The sequence below is a fragment of the Dendrobates tinctorius genome, unplaced genomic scaffold, assembly GCF_039654945.1.
Source record: "Dendrobates tinctorius isolate UK_male_01 unplaced genomic scaffold, ASM3965494v1 ptg000102l, whole genome shotgun sequence".
Taxonomy (NCBI): domain Eukaryota; kingdom Metazoa; phylum Chordata; class Amphibia; order Anura; family Dendrobatidae; genus Dendrobates; species Dendrobates tinctorius.
The window spans coordinates 36500694-36527750 of record NW_027361770.1 but is presented as its reverse complement, the minus strand read 5'-3'; the positions used below and the strand labels follow the sequence as shown (position 1 = coordinate 36527750).

At 44.2% G+C, this 27057-nt stretch overlaps 1 protein-coding gene across 3 annotated transcripts in view; it reads left to right on the top strand.

Annotated features, from left to right (window-relative positions):
- Window positions 1-27057, top strand: part of MSANTD3 (Myb/SANT DNA binding domain containing 3) — a 69798-nt gene that overhangs the window by 30777 nt on the left and 11964 nt on the right. For 2 of the 3 annotated variants that reach the window (XM_073587829.1, XM_073587830.1), the window contains exon 4: window positions 13537-13665. The exons of the other annotated variant lie outside the window; for it this stretch is intronic. In XM_073587829.1, the coding sequence (XP_073443930.1) occupies window positions 13537-13665 (129 nt within the window). The remainder of the gene's footprint in view (window positions 1-13536; window positions 13666-27057) is intronic. 3 annotated transcript variants of the gene reach the window in all.

Here is a 27057-nt window from a genome sequence, read left to right as displayed (position 1 = left end):
CACATAGACGTAATAAAAACCACAATCTTAGTGTGGACCTGAATTAGCCTTTCTTTACCAACAGCGCAGATTTTGCACTTTATTCCTTTTTACATAATTTTTCCTTTTACATAATCTTTTTCACCACCACTATTTTGCTTTTTTTTCCCCCACCCACAAAGAAAAATGTATGCATTATTTAACTTTCAGAATCAAGACATGTTAATGATACGCAAAAGATAAGCACATTTAAAATAAATCACAATTTTATTCAGAGTTGCGCATGATCAAAACATGCAGAAAAACAGACAAAAATACCCATGCTATTAGTGAGGTTGTTGCATATTAATGGTTGTATCCGGATTGTTCTGCCACACTAAGTACTTGGGCACACAAACAAAGATCTGCTGCTGGCAGCTCCCTTTATAATTGCCGGCCAATGATGACCCAGATATGATCAATGGGAGAAAAGTACAGACAATGCAGGCCATGGTAGCATGTTTAAGCCACTCAGGCTGCTCACAGGAGCATAAGCTACATGCAGCCCAGCCTGGTCCTACTCCCAGAATTATGGTGTGAGGTGCCATAATGTACGGTAGTTGGACCACTGCCCTAGTCTTCATTCCAAGTAGACTATTAGCTTGGTGGTACATTGATTTGGTAAGACTTTTCTCCAATGCATCCCAGGTGCCATTTTTCAACACTATAATTCTAGAACACGTTGCTCATACTTTTGTGAGCCGCCTATGTGGCCTAAACTTGCTACCATGGCCTGCAGAGTCTGTATACTTATCTACCAACACATCTGGGACATAATTTGTTGACAGTTGCATAAGAGAGCTATCAGAAGAGGATCTTGATGATTTATGCTCCCAAGTGCATTCAGCATGACAGAACATTTCTCAGACAGCCTAAAAAAAGTTTCATTGCATGATAAAGCATGCTAATGCATGTATTTCTGCATATCATATTCAATACAGAACAAAATTGAGATGTTTTGAAAATGTTTCAATTTTTTTCCACTTGCTTATTAAAATGTCTAGAGGTATATTCCATGTTACTAGTAGCTCAAATGTATTACTACAACATTGCTCCCAAAAACTAATAGTCACACTTCACTCCCTCCCGTCCCTCCTCTTCTAAGCCTCATAGGACCGAGATTTCAGGTATAACATGTCAAATGTTTGGTATTGCAACATATCATGGGGGGTAGAATTAAAATTCTAAGCTGGAACGTTAGGGGTCTCGCTAACGTCTCAAAACGGGCCGCAATTTTACAATATCTGCTGAAGCTGAGGCCCTCAGTAATTTGCCTCCAAGAAACACATCTGGTAAAAGACAAAGTAGCTATGTTACAAAAAAGGTGGGTGAGGAAGTATTATCACTCGACGTACTCAGCCTATGCTAGGGGAGTGTCGGTGTTGATCCACACTTCTACTCCATATGAAGAAGTGGAGGCTATAATAGACAAGGATGGGCAATATGTGTTTATTGTATGTAAGATATTGAATAGACTATTATGTATTGTGTCTTTGTATATCCCTCCATCATTTTCTGGAAAGAAGCTACAGGAAATTATGGACTTATCCGGGAAATGGACTTGGGTCCCGTTGCTTGTAATAGGTGATGTGAATAATATTGCAAATGATCATTGGGATAAGGGTAAACATGCGGGGAGCAGAGAGGGAGGGAACGTGACACCTTTTGGAAACTACATGAGGGAAATTGGTTGGATAGACTTGTGGAGAGTTCGGAATATGGAGAACTACACTTACTCGGCGACGTATGGATCCCTAGCTCGCATTGATGTGGCTTTGGGAAATGAGGGGATGGATAATTTGGTACAGGAAGTGGAATATTTGCCCAGAGTCTTATCGGATCATTGTCCACTGGTGATATCTCTACAATTGGGAGAACGGGGGAGGTTGACAGGTATGGGTTGGAAAATTCATCCCTTTTGGCTACGGTTGCTGGATATGGGAAAGATAGGAGAGGAACTGGGAGAATTCTTTAGGATAAACGAAGGTAGTGCAGAGGGTCATATAGTCTGGGATACTATGAAGGCGTTCTTGAGAGGGATTTTATTCAGAGAAGTGTCTCGATTTAAGACTAGGTCTCAAAATCTAGACAAGGCAGTGATGGAGGAATTAAGGGCGGCGGAGGAAGCATTGGGTGCGCAGTGTACTAAAGCTACGCAGACCCGCATGAGAGTGGCCCAGTCGGAAGTTAATAAACTTCACATCCGTAAGGCAGAGAGACGGCGGGCATTTCAGAACGAGGCATTCTATGCGGAGGGTGAAAAAGTGGGGCACCTGCTCTCAGTGATAGCTTCGGCACAACGGGAATCCTCACATGTGTATGCAATTAAATCTAAGGAAGGTAATGTGGTTACACAGGGGGATCAAATTTTGGATGTATTTAAACAATTTTATAGTGAGCTATACTCCTCAAAGATACATAACGGTCAAGAGGAGATGGACAGGTATCTGAGGGCGATTAAGCTTCCTAGACTAGGGGATGAAGATAGAGAATGGATGGATAGGCCGCTTGCAGCGGAGGAGTTGAGGGTGGCACTGGCGTACATGGCGGGAAATAAGGCCCCGGGGGCGGATGGCATTCCGGCAGAGGTGTATAAAATTTTTAATGAAGAAATAACCAAATTGGAGAAGGTATTTAATGAGTCGTTGGAGAGGGGAATGTTACCTACATCTATGAGAGAGGCCATTGTGGTGGTCATTCCTAAAGCTGATAAGGACCCATTGAATCTGGAGTCCTACAGACCAATTTCACTCCTTACGGCAGATGTAAAGATTCTGGCGAAGGCATTGGCCATCAGACTGACCCACGTGAGTGATAAAGTAATCCACCCAGATCAATCGGGATTTATGCCCAATAAATCTACAGCAATCAATTTAAGGAGGCTATATTTAAATATGCAAATTCCAGCCGAAAATGCTGGAAAGAGAGTAGTGTCTTTGGATGCCCATAAGGCCTTTGATTTTGTAGAATGGAAGTACTTATGGTCGGTTTTGATGGGCCTTGGGTTTGGGCCCAAGTTTATATCGTGGGTGGGGTTGCTATACTCCTCTCCAACGGCAAAAATTAGAGTGAATAATGAATTATCTGATAGTTTCTCATTACATAGGGGTACGAGGCAGGGATGCCCGTTGTCTCCGTTGCTGTTTGCCCTCGCTGTGGAACCTCTGGCCACTAAAATAAGGGATGCACAAGAGATAAAAGGATTTGTCTATGGAGTGAAGGAGGAGAGGGTGTCTTTGTATGCCGACGATATTTTGCTATTTTTGGAGGACTCAGGGGAGAATTTGGATAACGCGGTGGCATTAATTGAGGAATTCGGGGAATTTTCCGGACTCAAAATCAATTGGGACAAATCGTGCATAATGCCCATTGATGAGGTAGATGGGGATATGGGGGAGGTGGAAAGGTCAGCAAAATTGAAGGTAGTTTCGAAATTTAAATATTTGGGGATACAAATCGCCCTTCCTTTGACTAGGTTTGAAGAACTTAATCTAAGCCCTTTGCTACAAAAAATTTGTTCCAAAATATCAGCATGGAATAAATTACATCTTTCGGTAATTGGAAGGGTGAACCTTTTAAAAATGATTGTGATGCCACAGCTGTTATATGTACTGCATAATTCTCCAATTTGGATCTCGTAGAGTAGGTTCCACAAAATTAAATCGCTGTTTGGCGAACTAATGTGGGGGGGGGGAAAGCCCACGGTTTAAACAAGAAACTTTGCAGAGGCCGAAGGAGGAAGGAGGTTTGGCACTTCCCAACCCCTGGGTATATTTTTTATCAGCACAATGCCAGCATATTGGAGGATGGGGGGTGGAGACGGGACAGGGACAATCGCCCAGTAGTTTGAGATATTTGTTTGGAAAATGGCCTCTGGGAGAGAGTTTAGAAGGGGGGCAGTTTTTAAAATTAGGCTCTCGGTTTCCTACTGTTCTCCTAATTCATAAGGTATGGGAAAAAGTTAAACAGATAAGGGGTGTCACGGGCCTTACCAAATACTCTCCTGTATGGGATAATATAAATTTGCAAGAATTCGGGCAAATGGAAGGATTTGGGCCCTGGAGAGAGGCAGGAATCAGAAGGATGTGACAGCTAATGGGTCAGGGGAGACTTAAGTCATTTATGGAGCTGCAAACAGAATTCCAGTTACCGCATTCAAATTTGTTTCATTATAAAAGAATTCAGCATGCGTATCGGTCTCAATGTCGGAGGAAACTTATTGAGATCCAGATTGATATCACTCTGGCCTCCATTTTGGAGAACAGCGGGACAAGGGGGCAATCTCAGAAGTGTATAGAGATTTATTATTCACTTTTCTAGTCAAACATCCCATCAAGTCTAGAGTGAAATGGGAGGTTGAATTGGGAGAGGTAAATGATGATAGATGGGAATCTATTTTAGAATATGTGCCTAAGATCTCTATGAGCGAACCTGGGAGGATGTCTCAGCTATACGTAATTCATAGAGCTTACAGAACTCCCGATAGACTGTTCAAGATGGGTTTGAGGTCCGATTCCGAGTGTCCACGATGTTCATAAAAATTTATGATTATATGTGAACACCTGCTTGATGTCATATGATATAATTGTTATCATTTAATAAAAATTTATCTGATTAAAAAAAAATGCAATATGACATTTTCACTCAAATATCCACTATACTCTAATTCCTGGAAACGGTTGGTGGGGTCAATATTCATGACACCCCTAGGTAAATTCCGTGTGTGATTTGAAAAACAAAATAATTTTTTGGGTTGGCTTGGGGAAGGGGATTTCTATGGTTCTGCTACCTTTTAGGGGCTCTGTAAATGGCGCCCACAAACTACTCAAGGAAAACCTGCAACCTATAACTCAATTTCCCTGTCTAAACAATTAAGCAAGAAATAGGGATCCAAAGTGTTTTAGCAAAACATAGTAAATTTTATTACACAATAAGTAAAAACAGAGCATCATTGCTAGTCCTCCTTCCACGCTCATAGGGAGCAAATGGATCCTGTTGCAAAGCAACAGAACACCACAAGCGCACCTGTTGAGCATATCAGGAGACCTCAAGTGAGGAAAATTCTGGGCATGCGTACAATCAGACCTAAACAGACTATACTTGAAGGAATGGTAACATATGGAAATGCAAGATTGGAAAGATGCAATTGTTAAAAGAGCCGATAAAGGTGGCAATTTAGTTCTATGGCCACGTGATCTCTACGAAAAACAGGCTCATAAATTACTATCCGACACTAATTGTTATAAAAAATTGACTCATAGTCCTCTTCCTGTATATCACAAAGAACTAAATGATATTTTGTTGGAGTCTTATGAGAGGGGTATTATCCCCAAATCTTTGTTGGATTTTGCAAACGTGACTAGCACAGCACCCTGTAGATTAATTCAATTAACGGGGCGGCAGGGAGCGGCAGCACTTTTGTCACTCCTTGTAAGGGTACCGTTACACCTAGTGATGGACCAGCGATCCCGACCAGCGATATGACGCGGTCAGGATCGCTGGTGCAACGCTAGGTGGTCGCTAGTGAGCTGCCACACAGGCAGATCTCACCAGCGACATCGCTGGGGACGGGGATCGCTACTTACCTGTCAGACGCGGCGATCCTGCGTCCTCCCGCCCACGTGTCGCTAGTCACAGCAGGAAGCGCCGCAGGAAGTGGCCGACGAGGAATGATCCAGCAGCTTCTCGCACGATCAGCGATAACCAGCGGGGGAGCCGGTCGGAGGTAAGTATCACATGCAGCGATATCGCTGTAATGTCACAAAATCGGTGACTTTACAGCGATATTGCTAGCGATATCGCAGTGTGTAACGGGGGCTTAAGTGTATCTCAGCACCTTCAAATTATTCGAGGTTGATTTATTTATATGCATGTAGTTAGATTTTTTTCATGCAGTGAAAACTGTTCATGACATTCACGTCTTTATGTATACTATATAACAGCGGGCTAGCCCTTGCTCTGATGGTTACAATAGCGGGCTAATCCCTGCTAGTAGTTGCTGGGATAACTCTTAGGGTACCGTTACACCTAGCGATGGACCAGCGATCCATTCCAATTTCTGTCCAATGTTCTTACCCTGCGGGATTTTATTTCCATCCATCTTTGAGTGATTTTATTTTTATACGTACCGGATGGTCGGCCATCCTTTTTTAGGGGGATTGGTTCAAACACAGTTTTTAGATAGTATTCATTATCATATACAAGCATATTAATTATTTAAACATATTGTTTGTTTGAATTTTCTTTCCTCTTATTTTCCATTTTTGGGGGTACAGATTATATGTGCTTTGTCTACCATACATTTTTAATAAATTTTAGTTTTATTCACCAAAAAACGCTGCAAAAAACATTTGTGGCATTACTTCACTTTCTCATTGCTTTCTAGGAGTGAAAAACACGGGTATTACATACCTGATAATGTGTTTTTTCATGAGACATGACGGCACCACGAGAAAGGGGACAGGACAGGAAACCTTTAAGCTAAATGGGGCGGCTCCTCTCTCCTCATCAGTTGTTTTTCAGAGCATGAGAGGAACTCCGCAGATTAGTGTACATATAAATAATACCTCCTTTATACTCCTAATTACAGTACCAACACCCAAGGGAGTGTCTAATGCTAATAATGCACCCTAATAACGTGATCAAAAGGGAGAGAATATAAGGGTGCCAAAATGTCTCATGAAAAAACACATTACCATGTATGTAATACCCATGTTTTTTCATCATACATCACCACGAGAGTGTAACAGATTTCTTTTTTAAATCAGATAATTTTTTATTAAACATTTTCAAAAATTGAAAAAATAGGTAATCATATACAGGATATTTCCCAAATAGTGTATTACATAAACACAATAGAACCCCACAAAAGTCCCTCCCAACTCACCCCCCACCCTCACCTGAAAAAAAACCTTGTCTCTCCTGATGCATTTGGTCTCTCACAGCTACAATTTTTGGGTTATATCCTCCTCAACGCTCTCATCCATGTTAATCTAGGAGATGCCAACCCGGGTGTGTCCAACCAAGGTGCCCACATATCTACCCATTTCTTAGTTGTTCTCTTTTGATACACATTTTTCTATATCTATAGTATTATTAACTGCATCGGTAACTTCCATGATTGTGGGTACAGAAGATCCCTTCCAGTGAGCCGCCACCCTTTTACGAGCTTGATATAATATTCGTGAGACTGCCAGCTGGTGCTCCTCCGAAAGCAGCAAAGTCTCCACCTGACCCAGAAGAGCCATTTTGGGGTCTAGTACCCTTTGACATTGATAGACAGTATTAAATAAATCATTCACACCTCCCCAAAACCTAAGTAACCGAGGACAGTTCCAGGTCATGTGTATCAGATCCGCATTGGACGTTCCACATTTCCAACTATCTGCCTCTCTAGCATAGCCCATTTTCAACAGCCGTACAGGGGTTCGATAGACTCGATGAAGCAAATAAAGATGCGACACTCTGCGCCTCGCTAACCGAGACTTTCGTGACTTCTTGCAATGCATCCTCCCATTCATCATCTGTTAAATCACGTACATCAACTTGCCACTTATTCTTCAGCGTCTCCAAACTTGCCACTCTCTTTTCCAATATGGTTGAATATATCATGGATATAATACCTCTTGATCCTCCTCCCAAGTTAGAGATTTCTAGTCTCTTAGGGAGGGATCACTGCTTGTAACACTCTTCTCCCAAATGTGGGATCAGAGGTAGCAGATAGGTCTAACCTATAATGTCTGAAGAAAGACGGAGAGGACCAAGTGGCTGCCTTACAGATTTGGTCGATGGGAAGCATCTGCTCTCTCTGCCCAGGATGTCGCCATGGCCCTCGTGGAGTGGGCTTTTAAAGGAACAGCTCTGCCTGCAGTACTATACGCTAGCATAATGGCCTCTCACCCATCTAGCTATAGTCTGTTTAAGAGCTTTAAGGTCCTTTCTTGACCCCTGGAATGAAACAAATAAAGCCCTCTGCTTTCTCCAAGGTCTTGTCACCTCTAAATACTGCAGGAGACATCTCTTAACATCTAGGCAATGAAGCCTCTCCTCCTTCTGGTTGCTAGGGTTAGGACAAAAAGATGGTAAGATTATCTCCTGAGCCCTGTGGAATCTTGACACCACCTTGGGGAGGTATGCTGGATCTAACTTTAACACAATTCTATCGTTCATGACCTGAGTGTAGGGAGCGTCTGCTGATAATGCGTGTAAATCCCCAATCCTACGGGCCGACATGAGCGCGACTAATAAGTCTGTTTTTAATGTTAAAATTTTATCTGACGTTGTGTTTAATGGTTCAATAGGACTCTCTGTCAAAGATGACAAAATTAAATTTAGATCCCAAGGTTGAGGATTAGGAGATGGGACAGAGTCAGCTCTACTACAGGCTCGGATAAACCAACCCACCTATTCACAATTAAATAATGCTGCCAAGGCTGAAATATGCACTTTGAGAGTACTGATGGCTAACCCCAACTCTAAACCCTTCTGCAGAAATTCCAGTATTGCCACTATCGGGACTTCCCCAGAACCGCTGGTATGAGGCATATTGGAGGGAAGGCATACAGGAGTCCTGATGTCCTAACTATCCTGAAGGAGTATACTGCCAATGGCCTGTCTGCTGGACTTAGGGAACAGAATTTCTGAACCTTCCTGTTGGCTTTTGAGGGGAAGAGATCTATCTTGGGTTTGCCCCACATGCTGCTTCCAGTGCAAACGCCCTGAGGATCACGTGCGTGCACCCAGGGATTACTCCCCGCTCCCATGCTTACCCGGCTGCAATGTGCATCTGTGCACTCGCGCACCCGGCCCTTCACTTCCGGTTTGCTCCGGGACCACTTCCCCCACGCTTGCTTCAGCCGGGGGGGCCCACATGCCACCGCCATGACACCACAGCCGTCCTCCTACCTGGACCCAGGACCGGAGTGCTGCAGGAGCAGACCTTACCCCTCTCAGGTACAATCAGAGAGGGCACAGTGAGGTGTGTTCCTGCCTGCACCTGCTACCATACAGGCTGCAGGCCGTTACTTACAACAGGGAGCTTCCTTTCTCTTCACCCAGGCATCGCCTCACGGGCTGCATTCATCAGGGAGGGCACCGTAAATGTGGCCTCCGAGGCTTGACATAATGCCCGGGCACTGATGTGCCTCACGGGCTGCATGGCCACTTGTCGACAGGGAGGGCACAGTAAATGTGGCCTCCGAGGACCCCAAAATAGCATGTGGGTTGCCGGCATCAGGGAGGGTGCACCAACGTGCCCACCTAGGTTCCTAACTTCAACCGGGCATTGCCTCACTGGCTGTGGCCATGCTTTGCTCAGGGGGGGCATGGTGAGACATGGCCCCCGAGGCAACTACCAGTACCTGGTGATGAATGCAGCAGACCAATGCCTGCCAAAAACCATCCAACCCAGGCATCCTTTTCTTTCTTCAAGATCTTCATCTTGAGGGTTCCCCATCAAGGACAGTAAACCAACTGATGCGGAGAGAGGAGCCGCCCCTTTTATCTTGAAGGTTTCCGGTCCTTAAAGGGCGGATCCCCTCTCTCGTGGTGCTGTCATGTATGATGGAAAAAAAAACTGCAAAAACAGAATTGACATCCTGCAGGTTACAAAAACATTGAAGTTTTTCAAATTCAATTAGGAATAAAGTGTAGATGTGTAGATTTCTAAAATCTTATAGCTGCTCTAGTACTCTAAAAAGCAGTTTTTTGTTTAAAAAAAAAAAATGCAAAAATCAGGCAACAAAAACGTAGTTTAAAGGCGGCTTTCAAAAGACTCTTCGAAAAACTAAGTCTGTACATACCCATATGGTTTTACGCAAGCCTGTAGTGGGACTCCCAGTAGTTATGTTAAATAAAGGCAAGTCTATAGGCAGGGAACTGGAAACCCTTTTTATTAATATGCAATCTTCGTCTTTCATTAATCTTCCCAGGACACTTGATTGCTTTTTTCTCTCTCGTTGGGCTAGAAGGAAAGCAAGAAAAATTACTAAGCCATAAAAAGTGTCCGTTCTTTGACCTAGTTGAGCCTGAAGTACCTCCTCCAGGTATGATGCAGCTTTACATCCAACCATAGAAAACCGTAATCTTTAAAAAAAAAGCTTGCAGTTTTCAGCTGAGTGCATTGGCGTCACTTTATTTTCAATATGGAGCCTATTTAGTAATTAAGGTACTGTATATTGTTCTTGGGTTGCTGCTATCTGTAATGCAGTATGCACGGAGTACCTTTACAAGGTCCAAATGATAGCCTTGCAGACATTCCATGTGCTCCCATACTCTCCACTGGCCTTATTGATTTGAAAGCCTTTTTTTCATGGTATTTTTGACAGAAGTCCGCATTATAAGGTACATTTTGGTCTTGAATGCTGATATTATGTGGTGAATTTGGAGTATGTATACATACTGCATTTTCATGCACACACATTATGAGAGCGAGATGATGAGCATATATTAAATTGCTTTTTCAGTACATTTGTATAGGTATGCAGTTTTTGAAAATCTGTCAGATATTTTTGTTTACTGAAGTACAATCAGAAACACTTCATAAGTCTTTAACCCCTTCATGACACGCGTCATACATGTACTATGCATGTCGTGTCTCCCCCTTTGATGTGGGCTCCGGGCGCGGAGCCCACATCTTTCCGGACACATCAGGTGTTTTGAACAGCTGACGTGCCCGGAACAGCCGCGGGTGGAATTTCAATCCACCCGTGGCTATTAACCTGTTAAATCCCGTTGTCAAACTCTGACAGTGGCATTTAAGATGCGCTTCCTGCCATTTGGCCGGAAATCCGCCCATCGGTGACCCCCCCCGTCATGTGATCGCAGATCACCGATGGGTTGGCATGACAACCAGAGGTCTCCTGCAGACCTTTGGTTCTCACTGTGGGATTGTCAGCAATTCTGCTACATATAGGCAATCTGATTATCGTCTGTATGTACAGTAGCAGAGCGGATCGGACAAGTGCAGCTTCTAGTCTCCCATGGAGACTATAAAAGCATGCGAAACAAAAAAAAAAAAAACAACTAAAATATAAAAGTTCAAATCACCCCCCGATTCGCCCTATTCACAAAATAAAAAAAAAAAATCAAACATACACATATTTGGTATTGCCGCTTTCAGAATCACCCAAATCAATAAAAAAAAAAGGATTAACCTTATCGCTAAACAGCGTAGTGAGAAAAAGTCAAAACGCCAAAATTACTTTTTTTGGTAACCACGACATTGAATTAAAATGTAATAACGGGCAAGCAAAAGATCATATATCCACCAAAATTAAATAAAAACATCAGCTTGGCACTCAAAAAATAAGCCCTCACTCAACCCGAGATCACAAAAAATGAAGGCGCTACGGGTCTTGGAAAAAGGCACAATTTTTTTTTTTTTTTTTTTTTTACAAGCTTTGGATTCTTTTTTCACTGCTTAGATAAAAAAGAACTTGGACCCTAGACTAGGGCTTGAGATCTGGGGAGTTGCGTAACCATGGACCCAACATTTCAATGTTTTGTTCACTGAACCACTTAGTTACTACTTTTTCCTTGTGACATGGTGCTAAATCATGCTGAAAAAAAAGCATTTGTCAACATCATATTGCTCCTGGATCGTTTGTTATTCATGGAAGTATTCTTAAGCAAAATGTTTAATGAGCCCATTCCCTTGGATGAAAATCATTCCCACACATTAATGGGCTCAAGATACTTTACTATTGGCATGACACAGGACTCATGGTAGGGCTCACCTTTTTCATCACAGAGCAATTACCGTATTTTTGGACTATAAGACACACCTAGGTTTTAGAAGCGGATATTAAGAAAAAAAATTGAAGCAAAAAACGTGGTCAATTCTGCACTTAATATCCCCTATCCTGGTATATATGATCCCCTCATCCCTGTCTGGTATGCATGGATCCCTCATCCCTGTCTGGTATGCATGGATCCCTCATCCCCATCCTATTATGCATACCTCCTCATCCCTAGAATGGTATGCATGCCCCCCCTTATCCCTGCCCTGGCATGCATGGATCCCTCATCCCCATCCTATTATGCATACCTCCTCATCCCTAGAATGGTATGCATGCCCCCCTTATCCCTATCCTGGTAGGAATGGTCCCCCCTTGTCCCTATCCTGGCAGGAATGATCACCCCATTTCTATCCTGGTATGCAGGGCCCCATCCTTACTCTGGTATGATTGGCTCCATCTCAGTTCTGGTATGCATGGGCCAATCCTTACCCTGGTATGATTGGCCCCCAACCCCGGGTCCTGGTATGCATGGCCCTATCCTTACCCTGGTATAATTGGCCCTCAATCCCAGTATGCATGGCCCCATCCTTGCCCTGGTATAATTGGCCCCCCACCCTGGTCCTGGTATGCATGGCGTCATCCTTACCCTGGTATGATTGGCCCCACCCCCATCCTGGTATGCATGGCCCCATCAGAAAACATTAAAAACAAACCATTACACTTACCTTCCAGGCGCTCCCTTGCAGCGTCCTGCTACGAGGACAGCAGCTGCTTAATGCTTGTAAGCATCGCATGGCAGGGACCTCATGCGCTGCTTTCAAGCCGAAGTGAAGCTGCCGGATTGCTAAATACTCTGGGGCTGTGTGCGCAGAGAGCATTCATTGCTCTCTAGGAAGCACAGAGTCAACCGGAGATTTCCTGTTGCTGCCTTTCTGATGGGGCCATGCATACCAGGATGGGGGTGGGGCCAGTCATACCAGGATGCCATTGAAGAGAAATAAATATTCATTGCCCTCCACGCCCATGGTCGTGGAATGCCGTGAATATTAATTGATCTTTAGCAGCGGGCACAGGAGATAGCCGCAGTAGCCGGCTACTGCCTCCGTGACCTGCTGCTCCACCAAAATCCCTCCCCTACCATAGCCGGTACATCTGGACTATAAGACGCACCCCCCCATTTTCCTCCACATTTTTGGAGGAAAAAAGTGCGTCTAGTCCGAAAAATACGGTGTTTTAACAGATGTCCTGAACAGTCTGCGGGGGCCCTCCTCAGCGAAAATAACTACCCAATCCTGTGTCCCATCCCTGCAAGCAACCATGAAGATAATGATTTTAAGCAACCAGTTAGCTCTGTCATGCTGACTGATTTATATGAGCTCGCCTTTTTCTTGCTAACATTTTCTGAACTAACAAGAAAATCGCTGAAATTATGTAAGCATGTCTTTTTTTTAGCTGAAATTCAGTGGAAATGGTGTTTTTGTGTGTAAGAGCTTTCATGGCAAGGAAATACTTAACTTTTTTTTGTGATTCATCTGATTTTTCCCTACATAATCTAGAGATGAGGATGCAAATTGCCAGTATAAAAACTGCAGCAGCAAACTGAAAACCAAAATCTGTCAGCTTCAAAACTTTTGGCAAATACTGTACAATATATTCCAAGTCTCTTCTGTACCATTTTTAATTGTATACTGAATATAAAAACAAAATGTACTAATAAAATGATTAAAATATTAAGATAGCACATTATTTTAGTTCTTTCCATGTATTTACTATTCTACAGATTTCCACAAAGGAGACCTAGAAATACTCATTGATGAACAGGGAAAGATCCAGACAGAACCAATAAGAAATGTGTCTGTAACGGACTCAGTGTGTGCAGAAGGCACGTCCCCCAACAGCATAAAAAAGGGTAATACTTTCAGAAATGCATGTATGGATGTGACGGGAGTTATTGGTCTCCTTTTATTTATTAAACATATTACGGAACAGCATAAAGAAAAAATCCAAATCTGTAACAGATGAATGTGTCAATTGAATTCAGTACATACGCCTCGACACTGAAATTGCAAAACCAAAAAGGAAAAGTTGTGGAATTATGGAAATCACAGGAATGACCGACATGTTAATGATAAGCAAAGTATAAAAAAAAAAAAATGGAAAAAGTTTTCAAAACATTTTGATTTCAGTGTAAAGTGTGAGTATCTTGCACAAAAGTACACACTTGCCAGCCTTTGAATGCTATAAAAAGTTTAATAGTTGTCTGAGAAATGTTCTGCCTATTTGATCATTATTTTCATAATTTGCACATCATTATCATGTCTACTGATCGTCTGATTGCCATAATTCCATGACTCCTCATTCCCTGTGTTACACTCAACATTGAAATTGCATTTGCCAAAGCTCAGTGACCCTATGTTTTGGAGTAGTAATGTTCTGATTCACACTATCCAGTATATTGGTTTTGTCCACATCTTCGGCATTTTTGGGATGACATCTCCTCTCTTATTTCTCATATTTTAAATCAATCAGAATTTTCACTGACTCCTCAGTTCGCCCTGCTCTCGTTGGATGCAAGTCGTTTGAATCCTTCTGTTAGGAAATTGGTTATTCAATTACTTTTGGTTTCTAAAAATGAAATTGCGTTTTATTGGAAATCCACTCGAGTGCCCACTTCACTCAATATCATTGAAAAGCTGACTTTACATAAGTCATATGAGCAAAAATTGGCGTTGCTGAATGGCTGTCTTCCTTCCTTTATAAAGAAATGGTCTGGCTGGCTGGAAATGTTTCCATGAGTTCTTATTATTATTTATAGTCTGGTTGTTTTTTATTTTTTTCTTTCATGTGTCATGAGTGCCTCACGATATTGCATTTATGTATGCTCTGTTATAAAATGTTAATAAAATTGTTTGGAAAACAGTATCCAGTATAAGGCTGAGTTCACACGTTGCATTTTTTTCGCGTTTCCGTGGCGGTTTTAACCGCGCGATTTTGCAGCGAAAACGCGAAAAATAAGCATCCCATGCATTCCTATGGGATTCCGCAATGCTGTGCTAATGCTGCGGTTTTTACCGCGGCGGAATCGCTTTGCGGTAAAAACCGCAGCATGCTCATTAATTTGCGGAATCGCGGCGATCCCGCACCCATAGGAATGCATTGTTCCGCTTACTTCCCGCATGTGGCTGTGCACACCATGCGGAAAGTAAGCAGAACAATTGCGGATGGTACCCATGGTCCGGAGGAGAGGAGACTGTCCTCCGGGTGTGGGTACCATATCCCTGTAAAAAATAGAATTTAAAATAAAAAATATTGCTATTCTCACCCTCCGACGTCCCGCGCAGCCTTCCCGCTTCTCTTCACGCTCCGGTCCCAGTAGTCCTTTGCGAAAATGCTCGCGATGACGTCCGTTCTCGCGGGATCGCAAAGTCTCGCGGGCATTTTCGCAAAGGATTACTGGGAACGGATGCGCGGGACGTCGGAGGGTGAGAATAACACCATTTTTTATTTTTTTTTTACATTCTATCTTTTACTACTGATGCCGCATAGGCAGCCTCAGTAGTAAAAAGTTGGTCACACTCGTCAAACACTATGTTTGACGAGTGTGACCAACCTGTCAATCAGTTCTCCAAGCGATGCTACAGATCGCTTGGAAAACGCTAGCATTTTGCAAGCTAATTACGCTTGCAAAATGCTAGTTTTTCCGCGGGAAAATCGCGGGAATTTAAAATGCGATTTTCCCGCGGACTGGAATTCCGGAATTCTCGCGGTAATTTCCGCGAGAGTTCCGGTACGTGTGCACTTAGCCTAATAGTGCCATGTTAAAAGAACAAGTCGTACTCATCTGAAACCACAAGTTAAGATTCAAGCTTCCTGTTGCCACAGGTGTTAAACATTGGTATAACAATAATTAACTTTCAAGGTACCATATCCTACCTGGTATAACCAGAAAAGCGTTGGATGTGGTTAATGCAAGCCACATGCTGCAGATAAATCTTAAATATCTCAACTGTAAAAATAACCATGTAGTAAACAATCTCTAAGGCTGTATGCACACGGTGCGTTTTTGATACATTTTCGCTGCATTTTTTGAAAATGGTCCAAAAACACAATGGAATCCTTATGCAAGATAATTCAATGACAATCCTGAAGTGTTGTTCACATGGTCAGTAACTTTGTGCGTATTTGCAGTGCATTTTTTTTCTGCAGCATGTCAATTCATTTGCGTTTCTGCACCCATTCACTTCAATTGAGTTTGTTAGATCCGCAGCAAAAACGTTTGCCGATTTGCTGAGTTTTTGTTTTGCATTTTTACCGGCTTCCTATGGTGTTTCCCACTCTGTCATCTGTGTGACAGCGTGGGAAACACAGGCGCGGTAGTTCTAATCGGTGGTAACATTACCGTCGGTAAGACTATGTCAGAGCGCTGCGGGGTCATGCTGTTAGATGTCACCATGATCCCGCAGCTGACTGTCACCCACGTTTGTGCTACCGCTGGTACTGTCGGTCGCAGTGCCGTGGGATCATGCTGTCACATGTCATGTGACTGTGACATGCGGTAACGCTACCGCAGACTGTCGGTCAGAGTGCTGCTGGGTCATGATGTCAGAGTGATCCCGCAGCTGTGATGCACAGTGGTGACATGCGGTAAAAAGCTTACCGCAGGTCAGCAGGCGTGGGCTGATGAGTCTACTGCTCCCATCGGGCTACGTCTGCTGTCACTGATAGTGACAGCAGGTGCTGCTGATGGGAGGTGTAGTATCTGCTAGTGCTCACCATTAAAAAGAAAAAAAAAAATTACATACACGTTCAAATAAAAACCCATTATACTCACCTAACACCAAATCCCTGATGCCGTCATGTCATAGAAATAATGTAAAATAATGAACCAAAATATACTCACCTGTCCTCCGTAGTCCTGGTAATCCGGGTGTCAGACGGCGATCTCACGTGTAGAACAGTCATATCAGGAGATGTTACTGCTCTAACCGGCCGCTGGCGATACACCGACAGGAGGTAATCGCTCCCGCAGTGTATCACTGAGATGCTGTGAGAATTCACCGGAGTTCATCAGCTCCGGAGCTTTCACTCATGACATCGCTGCGTGAGAACTTTCCCGCACAGCAGTGGTGCCATAAGGGTGATCACCAGAGCTGATCAGCTGATTAACTCCGGTGACCTCTCTCACGGCAGCTCAGTGATATCCACTGTGGGAGCGATTACCTCCTGTCAGTGTATTGCCGGCTCTCACTGATGTGACTGCTCTCAAAATGATCAGGATCGTTGTGGAACACTATGGATTATCTTCTTACTGCCATTGGACGGTATAATATGTCCGATGGCAGTATCCCCCCGCTTTGAAGTGGGCTCCGGCGGTGAGCCCGCATCAGAGCTGGGACACGTCAGCTATTTTGAACAGCTGACATGTGCCCTCAATAGGCGCGCCTATTAACTAGTTAAATGCCGCTGTCAAACTCTGGCAACTGCATTTAACGCGCACTTCCGGCCATTGGGTCGGAAATGCATGCACCGCTGACCCCCGTCGCGTGATCGGGGGGGTCATCTGTTCGTCGACATAACCACCAGAGGTCTTCTTAATTATGCTACATAGAGGCAATCTGAGCATCGCCTCTACGTAGCAGAGCAGATCGAGCTATGGCAGCTTCCAGCCTCCCATGGAGGCTATTGAAGCATGACAAAAGTTAAAGAAAAATGTTTTTAAAAATATTTAAAAAAAATAAAAGCATAAAAGTTCAAATTACCCCCTTTCGCCCAATTCAAAATAAAACAAACTTATACTCGAGTAAGGGACCTAGGAGATGGAGGGGAGCGACAGAGCAGTGGGTCAATGGAGACAGGAGCCGGCTGCTGTGGCTAAAGCCTGTGCCCGCTGCTAAAGAGAAATTAATATTCATTGTACTCTCAGTGAATATTCATTTCTCTGTAACGTGCACATGTGATCGCCCGGCCGGCGGCTGCGACCACTGTGCCTGCTAAGGCACAGTGGTCGCAGCCGCCGGCCGGGCGATCACATGTGCCGGTTTCTTAAGAGAAATTAATATTCACTTCTCTCCACTCCCATGGGCAGAGTGGTTACTGAATATTTATTCCCTTTAGTAGTGGAACGCGTGAAAGCCCGGCCACGGCAGGAAGCCGGCCGCTGCCACTGTGTGCACTACTAAATAGCAATGAATACTCACTGCTCTCCACCCACATAGTCCCGGCGTGGAGAGCGGTGAGTATTCTGGCAGCTATCCTCTGCTTCTAAGCAGTGCATGACGTCACTGCCATGCACAGCTTACAAGCATAAATAAGCTGCTGGCATTGGTGTCACACTTTTTTAAATTATTTAAATAAATTAACAAAAAAAACATTGTGGGGCAATCCCCATTTTTGACCACCAGCCTTGTTAAAAAAGGCAACTGGGTGCTGTTATTCTCAGGCTGGTAAGGTGCCATTGATATAGGCCCCCCAGCCTAAAAATAGCAGCCCACAGCTGCCCAGAAAAGGCGCATCTATTAGATGTGCCTTTTCCCGGCTCTTCCTACTTGCACTGTAGAGGTGGCAAGTGGCGTAATATTTGTGGGGTTGATGTCACCTTTGTATTGTTAGTTGACATCAAGCCCACGGTTTAGTAATGGAGAGGTGTCTATAAGACACTTATCCATTACTAATCCTATAATTAGTTATATGTTAAAGGACTTTATTCTGGCTGTGTATTTATATGAAAAAATGACAGACTACTTTATTAATCTCAATTAAACCATACTTACTTGCATCACCTAATCCAAGCGAAGCCCTCGATCTCCTGTAATGAAAATAAAAAAACAACAATATACCATACCTGTCTCTCGTTGTGTCCCACGTCGTAATCTATGTCTGGGGGCTAAATAGTTTTCGACCTGGACGGTGCCAAGATGCGGCTGAAAACCATTGGTGAATGAGCTGCTGAGAGCGCAGCATCATTCTCCAGCGGTGACATCTGAACTGCGGTGACCTCAGGACCGTGGGAAAATGCCAGTGATGGTCACTTCTGGTGAATGATGCTGCGCTTTCAGCAGCTTATTCACCAGTGGTTTTCAGCCGGGACGGTCGCTTCTGTAACTAATGTACACGGAGGCACCGGTGGTGAAGTTCACATTAGTTTATTTTTTGAGTGGAACCTCGGGACCACGGTCCGGGGGGCATGACTAGTGAGCCCAAGGTATCCGTAGTAAGACCTCTCGAACAGGATCTGAATGGAGTACCGGGAGGACACAGGTGCCACCCCCAGTTAGACCCTAGACACGTGGCAGCTTTGCCATCAGGACAAACGGTTAACCAGAATATACAGGTATGTAGAGCTGACTGGCGGAAGCCGGGTATACGAGTAGAAGCTGGCACCGACAGTGACTGGATAATCTCGGGTATGCAAGTGGAAGCTGACTCAAATGGAACTGGCATAGTGCAGAAGTTCGGATGGCTAAGTTACGGAACTGAAGCGGCTGATCACTGATATCCTGTGGAAACAGTGTAAGCGTAGTTTCACATTTGCGTCTGTGCGCTGCGCATCGTACGCAAGTAGAAACGCATGCAAAAATGCATGCAAACGCAGCATTTTTTAAACACATCAGTGTACGCATGACGACAAAAAAAAATGCGTTTGCATGCGTTTGCGTTTTTTAGGCGCATGCGTTCTCTAGGTGTCAGATTTCACAGGAGTTAAATCCTTGAAACAGACTCCACCAATGGGACACCAGTGGGCGTGTGTCATGGGAATTCTTTATGGGACATCAGTGGGCGTGTGTCATGGGAATTCTTTATATAGACCCTGTTACAGCTGAATTCTTCAGATTTTGCTGCTGTTTCCTGTGTCACCATGGATCTGTGTTGGGAGAGTTTTCGCTTCAACTTGGAGCTGGACATCGCGCTGTCTCAGGCTTTTGCATTTGCTTGCCAGCAAGAAAGGCTGAGAGAGAGAAAGCAAAGACGGCAGCGGAGTTTTTGGAGACATCCGATTATTGAAGTCCGGGAGAGCCGTGGAGCGTACCACACCCTCTACAGCGGGCTCCAGGCAAACCTGGCAAAATTTATTGACTATGCCCGGATGTCCCAATAAAGCTTCATGGATTTGCTTGGTCATGTTCAAGGAGCCATCCGGAGACAGGACACACAGCTCCGTCGTGCGATTCCTCCAAAGGAACGGCTCCTGTTCACATTACGGTACGTAATATTTAAAAACCAATGCCTGCATAATTGTTTTTGTTCTGCCATTTACTAATCCAAAGCCTGCAGAATTATTGTTCTGCCATGTAGTAAACAAAAGGCCTCAGAATTATTGTTATGCCATGTACTAATATTTTTTCATTTCAGTGTTTTGCAAAACCCTAGACATAAATATTAATTTTTGTTCTCTCTGTTTGGCAGATTCCTGGCTACTGGAGAGACCCGAACATCACTCCACTTCCAGTACCAGCTTGGAATCTCCACCTTGTCGGAAATAGTTGTGGACACCTGCTGGGCGTTGTGTCCAGCATTTATGCCCCTGCCCACCACGGAAAAGTGGATTCAAATAGCGGATCAATTCTTGACAGTCTGCAATTTCCCCAACTGTTTGGGAGCCGTGGATGGGAAACACATCAGGATAACCAAACCCGCAAGAAGTGGATCGGCGTACTATAACTATAAAAAGTACTTTTCTACAGTACTCATGGCCATTGCGGATGCAGACTGTTTGTTGCGGTGGACATTGGGGCACTTGGCCTGGGCAATGACTCCCAGGCTTTTAAAAACTCGGACATGGGCCATAGGTTGTATGGCAACTATTTTAGTTTCCCCCTGCCACAGCCTCTTCCCCACACCGAAGGTCCGCCACTGCCATTTCTAATGGTTGGGGATGATGCCTTTCAAATGTGCCAAAACCTGCTTAAACCCTACTCCATCCGGGACTTGAACACACGAGAAAAATATTTAATTACAGACTTAAACTGGAAACAGTGGATGAGGTGGTGAAAGTGTGTGTGGTTCTTCACAATTTTATTATGGCTAAAGAGCGCCCTAACTTTGAACTCTATGAACCAGCTGCCAACCCATTGCCTGATTTCACTCAGCACCCTCTAAGGTCATTAGTTGAAGTTAGCCAAATGAGGGACCAATTTGCGGCATACTTTATCTCTGATGTAGGACGTTTGGCATGGCAAGATGAAATGGTGTAAAATTGTTTTCTTGTATGTTAATAAAAAACCTGTTTTGATACCTGTACCGAGTGCACTGTCTTTATACACTCCAATACAATGATCACCTGCCCAGGTGTCCAGTGAATTCAGGATGCTGTGTTTTGTGGATCCTGACTTTACTAGGAGTCCTGACCAGGTGATTCTAGATAGAAAAGTTGTATGACCTTCATCATCTCTCCAGTCTGTGTTCAATAAGGCAGATTGCAGCGAAGGTGGAGATAATACAACTAATATTTATATCACCTGGCCTGATATTACAAATAGTGATTTTGGGATGCACTAGCATCCTTCACTCTTTATGACACCTGACCATGTGAGTATAAATATTAGTTGGAGTATCTCCACTGTCGCTTCAGTATGCATGCAGACTGGAAAGATGATAAAGGTTTATACAACTTCTACAATCCCCTGGCCTGGTGTTATCCTGAAGTGAGGATGCCCAAAAAACCACATCATGACTTCAGAGTTTTATGACACCTGGGCAGGTGAATACACATATGCATTAACCTCCAGCATCTCTCCAGTCTGCGTGCAATAGATAATGAAAAACTGGGTCTGAGCTGAAAAAGTAAATGTGTATGCAAAATGTAAATGCATATGAACACATGACCTTTAGACAGAGAAAAACAAAACACAAAACAAAGATCCTGAAATAAAAAGTAAATAAATTGCCGAAATTGCTTGAAGGTAGTAATAATAATGGTATTTAGTTAACAATTTTGATCAAAATAATGTACAATCCATCCTGCCACGTCAGTTCAGTGCGCATTCTGTGCATATAAGGGTGTGACCGCCCTGTTTCTGAGTTGGAAAATCCATCCTGTCTGGCCTATGCTATTACTGGTGGTTCAGTCCCTCTGTCGTGGTTCGCATTTACATCACTTGACAGGTGGAAAGGTTTTAAGTACATGACATGGTGGGATGGCTTGTACATTATTTTGATCAAAATTATGTTAACTAAATACCCTTATTATTATTACTACATTCATGCAATTTTTGCTATCTATTTTTTACTTTTTATTTCAGGGTATCTGTTTTGTTTTTGGTTTTCTCTGTGCAGTAGATAATGCAGACTGAAGCGACGCTGCAGATGACAACTCATAGGTATATTCATCAGGCCAGGTGTGCTAAATAATTATATCAGGCCAGGGTATTTTAGATATGACGTGTATTTTCTCCATCATCTCTCCAGTCTATTCGCCACAGACTTAATAGATGTGGTTAATTACAAGGTATATCTAGAATCCCCTAGCCTTGTGTCCCAAAGAGTGAAATGATTATGGTCAAAACGCACCATCATCAATTCACTCTTTATGATACCTTGCAAGGTGAGAATAGATATGCCTTGCACTAACCACCATCCTATATTCAGTTTGACCAATATTAGCAGACTGAAGAGACTGGTGGTGAAAATACAAGTCATATATTTGTGTTTTTGACAACACATACCTCCAGGACTGGCACAAGAAACATGTATCAGTACTGGAGCTATGTCGTGGCACAAACACAAAGTGTACAGCGCAGTGTGTGTAGGCGGCGAAATACACAATAACCAAACAGTATTAGGGGAAAACAAAATGACATTTAAAAAAAAAAAAAAAAAAAAAAAATACAAAATTTACTGGGAGCGACGTTTGGGGGAAGATGGTGGCAACTTGGGGGGTGTGGAGGGGCAAGGAATGGCTTACAGAAGAGGAAGGGGTTCTAGGGGAAGGGGTGACGAAAGTAGTGGGGGAAGGGAGCTCAGGGATGGAACTGGAGTCATGGAGCGGGTCAGACACAGTGTGAGGTGAGGGGGGAGGGAGTGTAAGAGTTTTTCTCTTTTTGTGGGCACTTTTATGTTTTCTGTGGCCCGTCTCTGTTGTGTCCTGCCTGGAGCTGGGGGACCTCCTGGAGCTGGGGGGACATCCTGGCAGGATCCTGTAGCTGCTGCGGCATGCTGGTAGTGGTGGTGGAGGTCCTGCCAGGGTCTGTAGTGGCAAATAATGAATGTGGGTCCCCCAGCTGCTGCTGCTGCTCGGTGGTGGCCCAGGCAGGAGCGGTGGCGGACCAGGCAGGAACGGTGCTTGGCATGGTGGTGGTGGGGGGAGTGTCCAGCTGCACTCGGCCTTTGGGTGGTGCAGTGGTGTCAGGCGTGGCTTTGCATGCAGGTGGCCGTGCAGTGATATGCAGCAGAAGTCGGTATTGAGGTGGAGCGAGTCAGTGGTGGCACAGTTGGAAATGCGACCACTGGCTGCTGCACGTACTGACTCTGCTGCATAGCCTGCATGTAAGCAGTTTTGCAGGCCTGCATCACATTCAGCTGGAGATCAGTATTAAGGTGTTCCGCCATGCCCCATTCAATTTGAGTAAAGAAATGGTGCGCTGGTTTGTTGAAGTTGGCTTCCAGACGATCAAGGCAATGGTCGACAGCCTGGAAGTGTGTTTCCATTTGGGCAAAACCACTTTCCAGTCTGACAGCGCCTTGAGGCCATTCTGAAAGACCGAGTTCAAGTGAAGGAACTCTGGCATGACAGTCCTGTCCGAGGCCTTCTGCCACTGGCGGGAAGTACCCGCAAAACCAGGGGCAGAGACCTGGGACAAGGGAACACCTGACATACCAGCTTCCTGGTCTCCAGCTGTCTGTGGTGCCGACCCGCAAGCTGCTTCTTGGCTGTCGGATGGCTGGGACGGGTCCGAGGCAGCTCGATGAAGGACCGCTCCAGTACCAGGCTGCTGCACCAGGTGCTGTGAAAAGAAAAGAAAAACATTAGTATAATGCATTTACAATAGTCAAAGCGCCAACTCTTCTGGAATAGAAAAACAGAGTAAAACACAATACAATGCAACAAAATACTTACGATTTGTTGGCAAGGACCGGTGTTCTTAAGAAGGCCAACGCCTGATGATAACTGTATTTGGTTGAGATCCTTGCCGCAGCACCACTGGGAACCCGGCTCTCCTGACGTACATCCCTGTTGAAGCGGTCCTTCATTGAGCGCCAACGGGTTCTGACTTTGTTCACTTGGACTGGCTACTCCTGCTGTTCCTCCGCTGACTGGACGATTAGGTCTGAAAAAGAAAAAAAATTAATTTGCCACATGTGTTTATGCCATAGCGAATACTTACCAATCAGTAGGGAAGGAAGGTACTCACTTCACTCTCCGCTTGTGCCAGTTTACCAGGGGCCGGTTGAAATTCCTCTCCAGAAAACATGCTGCAATAGAAAAAAAGACATTAGTACATAATAAATTGAGAAAAAAGGACAGGCAGACCTTAGGTTTAATACTGACATTCCAGTTGATGCTTCTCTCTTACAGGCTGTAGGATGGTTCTCTCTTGCAGGCTGTAGAGTAGTGGACTGCCAGTGCCAACACCTTTTTATATACACTACCCCCCCAAACAATGTTTCTTTGTGTAGGGGGTGGTTTAAACCACTGTCTAGACAAGTTAATTAAAAAAAAGCATGCGTACGAAAACACAGGCGTGCGCACGCCTGCGTTCCTATAGACTGTAATGCTTTGTTTTGGCGCAATCCGTGCGCAAGCGACCGGGCCGTAACTACAGCCGGGGCACTGCCCCGGGGCCCCAAACTGATGGTATAAAATTGTATTTTAATACTTTAATTTCTCATAAAATACCCAGCTCCTATATTATTTGAGTTTAAATTTAATAAAAATAACGAAAAGATCCATGAAAGTGCAAGCGTAAATGTTTTTTGTTCATTTATACTTTAAATGGGGAAACGCTATTTCGCTTAGGCCTCTTTCACACTTCAGTTTTTTGCATCAGTTATAATCCGCCAAAAAGGCGGACAAGCGGATCCGTTCTCAACTGATGTGAACGGATGGCACAGGATCCGTTTTCAGACGGATCCTGAAAATGAAGAAATTTAAAGGAATCGCTGGAGAGAGAGAGATTTTTTTTTTTTTGTCCGGCACCCAGAAAGAATTTCGGGTTAAATGAGTGTCTGGAGGATCCGCCAGAGAAAAAAACGTTACAAGCTCCGTTTTGAAATCTTTGAGGATGGTGACGGACACCAACTTTTGGCGGATCCTCACAAAAAACGGATGCAACGGACAGCAATCCGTCACAATCCGCCATTAATGCAAATCAATGGGAAAAAAAAGGATCCTCAAAAAAAAATTGAGGATCTGTTTTTTTTTCAAAACCTGGCGGATTGTGACTGATTGTAAAAAACGGAAGTGTGAAAGAGGCCTTAGTAACAGGAGCTCTATGGCAGACAGTAGACTGTTAGCTGATCGTGTGGTGTCGCGCCAGGCGGTGACTCAGCCAGTAGTTCAGGCAGCGGCCGCGGCGCGACGTACACTGAGGTCTTGTTTACCCCAACTGATGAACTGCTCATTGGCCATTGCTCATCGGTCAGTGTCGGATCGTCAGTGCAGTCTGTCGCGCATATAGTAGTTGTAGTGCGTGTGTAGGTAGATAGTATTTAGTATTACCGTATTTTCTGGCGTATAAGACGACTGGGCGTATAAGACGACCCCCAACTTTTCCAATTAAAATATAGAGTTTGGAATATACTTGTCGTATAAGACTACCCCTCTTCTACGGTATGATTCCCATTGTGAACCCCACACAGCCCTTCATACAGTATAATGGCCCCTACATCTCTTCACACTGTATTATGGCCCCCACACAGCCTTAAAGGGACACTGTCACCAGGATTTTGCCATGCCATCTGATAGCAGCATAATGTAGAGATAGAGACCCGGATTCCAGCGATGTGTCACTTGCTGAGCTGCTTGCTGTAATTTTAATATAAATTACTGTTTTCCCTGCTTCATATTTAGCAGTAAATGAATGTGCTGGACTATTTGATTAGTACTCAAATGTTAATCTCAAACTGATTGAACAGTGATTTTATGAAAACTACACTGAGCAGCCCAGTAAGTGACACTGGTGACAGTGTCCCTTTAAATCGCCCTCCATAAAAGTATAAAGGCTTCCTCATAGTCCTTCAAGTATTATCATGCCCCCCACAGAGCCCTCCCAGTATTATAATGGCTTCCACATAGTATAATTGGCTCCGTATATTCTAGTGCATCATCCATAGTCACCCATTATAATGCACCATCATAGTGCTCCATATAGTATACTGCACCCCCATAGTCCTCCATAAACTATAAACACGGAGAGGGGGTGATGTGCCAGCATCGTGTGGAGGGGGGTGGAATATGGGGATTGGGATGTGCCAGCACCGTGAGGGGGTAGGTGACATGGAGAGAGGTTTGCACCTGTGTCAAGATGGGGGGGGGGGGGTTGGGGGAGTACAGGGGGCAAACTTTCCTGTCAGACAATGTCACCCAGAGGACAAGAGACTCATTTCAATAATTTCCAGGAGCTCTGCCAGCCGTCAATGAATGGAAACCTGCACTGGCCTGGAGAGTCTCATAGCACAAGATTTGTAACAATATGTTAGTCTGGAGATCACAGAATTGGCAAGGCAGGCACAGTGCACACTGTAACAAACTCTCAGCATTGAGAGGAGACAGTCTCAGCAGACACAAATATCTCTGTGACAAACTGTGAGAAGCCCTGCCCCTCTCCAGTCTGCAGGTCTATACTGCTGCGAGGGGGAGGGGAGGAGGAAGTCTCCATAATCGCACATTCATCCCGTCTCCGGGTCATGCAGTATCTCAGTGAGTCATCTGCCTCTTGTTTTCAATAATCAGAGCTGTGTACAACCCCCACTCAGTCTCTCCTCACAACCAGGAGGGAGCAATAGTGACTGCTGTACCTGTGGTCTTAATATTTAATAAACATACAGTTATTTGAAAATTGTGCAATATTTGGAATTATTCACCTTATTAATTTTCCAAACATATTCACTGAATATTTAACTTCTAAAACTTGCATCATAAACAAAATCTATTGGGGTACGTGCACACGCTGCGGATTGTAGTGCGGATTTGGCCGTGCGGATTTTGTAAAATCTGCAGGTCAAAATACCTGCGCTTTTACCTGCGGATTGCTCTGCGGTTTTGCCGTGCGGTTTTTCATCTCCTCAATGGAGGAGATGGCAAACCGCAGCGGAATCCGCAGAAAGAATTGACATGTCAATTCTTTCTGCGGTTTCAAAACCGCAG